General features: G+C 46.2%; 1 protein-coding gene across 1 annotated transcript; it reads right to left on the reverse strand.

Annotated features, from left to right (window-relative positions):
- Positions 1–428: 428 nt before the first annotated feature.
- Positions 429–1394, reverse strand: LOC142007669 (olfactory receptor 51G2-like). Its single transcript, XM_074984356.1, has one exon. It carries the CDS (start codon positions 1392–1394, stop codon positions 429–431), a length of 966 nt encoding a protein of 321 aa, XP_074840457.1.
- Between the last annotated feature and the right edge of the window lie 1368 nt (positions 1395–2762).

Raw genomic sequence — 2762 nt, forward strand, 5'->3', positions numbered from 1 at the left:
ATCAGGTCCCAAAGTCCCTTTAGAACTGAAATTCAGCTAATTAGCCTTGTGTCAGCAAAATGTCAAAACAGGGAAGAAGGGGTGATGTACATTGCTACTTTGAAATAACTTCCTTTTCTAGACCTACATTGATAACTAGCATGAGGCAATTGAAAATTCAAATGGTTCATGGGTAGTTTACTGCAAAATTTAAAAAGAAACAAAGACAATTACACTGCAGGTGATCTAAATGTTAACATCTCCCTTTGATCTCCAAATCAGTAGAATATAGAAATGAAGCACTGCAGACTGAAATCACAGTACGGCATTGTAAAGGTAATTGCATAATATTGAACTTCTAAGAAGATATAGGTAAATACAGACAAATATGATTATCTACTTTGGATTCTCCAACAATACGACTGTGTCTACAGACCAGACAAACCAACTTAGTATTCACACTGGAACCTCTTAGCGGAATAGTCCTGAAAGATCTTCTTGATCTGTTTACGGATCTCTTTGGTTTTTATGCTGTATATGATGGGATTTAGCACAGGGGGGAAGAGGAGGTGGAGATAAGACAGAAGAATCTGACTCTCAGGAAGAGCCTTTTCCTTGAACCTGTGAATCATAGACAAACTGATCAGCGGGGTGTAGAAAAGGAGGGTGGCACAGATGTGGGAGACACAGGTGTTCAGAGCCTTGAGACGCTCGCGCCAGGACGTGATACTCAGCACTGTCCTAAGGATCAGGATGTAGGACAACACAATGAGCACTGAGTCCAGTACAAGAGTAGAAAGGACAATAAACAAACCATAGAAGCTATTGGGCGTAGTGTCTGCACAGGCCACCTTCATCACATCTGGATGCAAACAATACGAATAAGAGAGAGGTTGAATCCCGCTGTACGGCAACCATTTGAGAAGAATGACAGCTGGGATATGCAGACCACTACCTCTGATTATTGAAGCCACCCATATGTTTCCTATCCTTGAATCGGTTAAAGTAGAAATGTATTGTAGCGGGTGTCGAATTGCAACAAAGCGATCAAACGCCATGGCAAGGAGAACAGAGGATTCCATGATGGAGAAAGTGTGAATAAAGAAAAGTTGGGCCAGACACACATCGATGTCAATTTCTCTGGCATTAAACAGGAAGACACCGAGCACTGTCGGCATGGTGGAAGCAGATAAGCCAAGGTCGGTGACAGACAACATAGAAAGGAAGAAGTACATGGGTTGATGGAGGTTCCGCTGGGACTTTACCACAAAGAGAATCAGACCGTTTCCTAAAATTGCAGTGAGGTACAGCAAACAGAAAGGGATGGAGATCCAGAGGCGGTCAGGTCCCAGCCCTGGGATGCTGGCCAGGAGGAATGTTGCAGGATGGATATTGGTGTCATTACAGGTTGGCATGATGCCCTGGAGAGGTTCTGCTCAGATTACTCATCCGCATTCCCTGCAGTGAAAAACAATATCAAAAAACAAGTGACCCCCGACGGAAAATGTTACCCTTCCTGCCACTGTTCTGCAGACAATTTGGAGTCAATACCTTGACGTGAAGGTATCCCCAGCTCATTACTAAGAATTGTCTGTTCTTATAGGGTGCTACGTGTTCATGTGTCTCTGAGTGCTGTAAGAAAGAGCCCAAGCATGAGTCAATAAGAGGATCTAGATTGTCATTTCACTGATGGTAAACAAAAGCAGAGAAGAGTCAAGCAACTTGCCTGAGGTCGTGCGGGAGATCAGAGACAGAACTCAGGTCTCCTGACTCTCTGCCGCTTGTCCCTTCGCGAGACCAAACCCCCTCCCTGAGACGGGATTTGCCATAGAAAGACTTGTGTGAAGTCACACTGTGAAATGCGCTTGAAAAGAGGTGTGGTGCTGAAAACCATACACTGGATCACAACACTCCTGCACTCTGGAACACGGATTCAGTCTGGATCCGGATCTCAACTGTTGAGCTTAGACCTGCCTGATAAACATAGTGGTGCAGCTCTTTTAAAATCCTGAAAGTGCACGAAAAATGACGTTTATTGTAAGTGGTCCTCAGGCTGAGAAGTGTTCCCGAGCACAGCTCAGTGGTGGCTTCCAGTGAGTTCCCCAAAGCCATTCCAGGTGGCTGTTGCAGAAGAGGGAACAAAAAGCATCTCTGCCATGCGGGAGCGATAAACACCAGCTTGGCCCTTCTGTTGTGTATGATGTTATGTTTGTAGAGGGGGGTAAAATGAAAAGGAGCCATTTGGAGAGCAGGCACATGAGTTGTGTGCTGTCTGGACTCCAGATGCATCCTTTGCTCACACTGGGTGAAATCCTCTTCTGTGCAGAGAGCTGGCACATCACGTACGTTGTGCAGCCTGGAATTTTGCCCTCCACAAGAGGTTACTGTGACAAACCCTGTCCTCACTTCTGTGTATAACTCTAGGGACAGCAGCTGGCCAAAGTGGCTTTCACCGAGACAAAACCCTCAGTGACGTTCAATTTTGTTGGAGCTCAAATGTAGCACTTAGAGTACCCTGGCAGCCAGATGCTCTGGGAGGTCCTATACACGCAGCAAGCACCATGCTTCTAGAAGCTGCAGGAGGCACAGGCGGTACCTGTGATTTTGCAGTGGTTACAGAACACTGTCTCACTGGCTGCGAACTACAGACCAGTTATTCAGGACCCACCTCTTCAGGGCTCCTTTCACGCTTCCTGTTCAGTGGCTGGTGCTAGTGACTGTGAGCCAGGCTGACCACAGCTTGGACGTGGCATCCCGAGATTCTTTATTCCCATACACATCCT

This window comes from Carettochelys insculpta, chromosome 1 (genome assembly GCF_033958435.1).
Source record: "Carettochelys insculpta isolate YL-2023 chromosome 1, ASM3395843v1, whole genome shotgun sequence".
Classification (NCBI taxonomy): domain Eukaryota; kingdom Metazoa; phylum Chordata; order Testudines; family Carettochelyidae; genus Carettochelys; species Carettochelys insculpta.

Excerpts from the sequence above, each read along its gene's own strand:
- LOC142007669 (XM_074984356.1), bottom strand. The coding sequence starts at position 1,394 with ATGCCAACCTGTAATGACACCAATATCCATCCTGCAACATTCCTCCTG.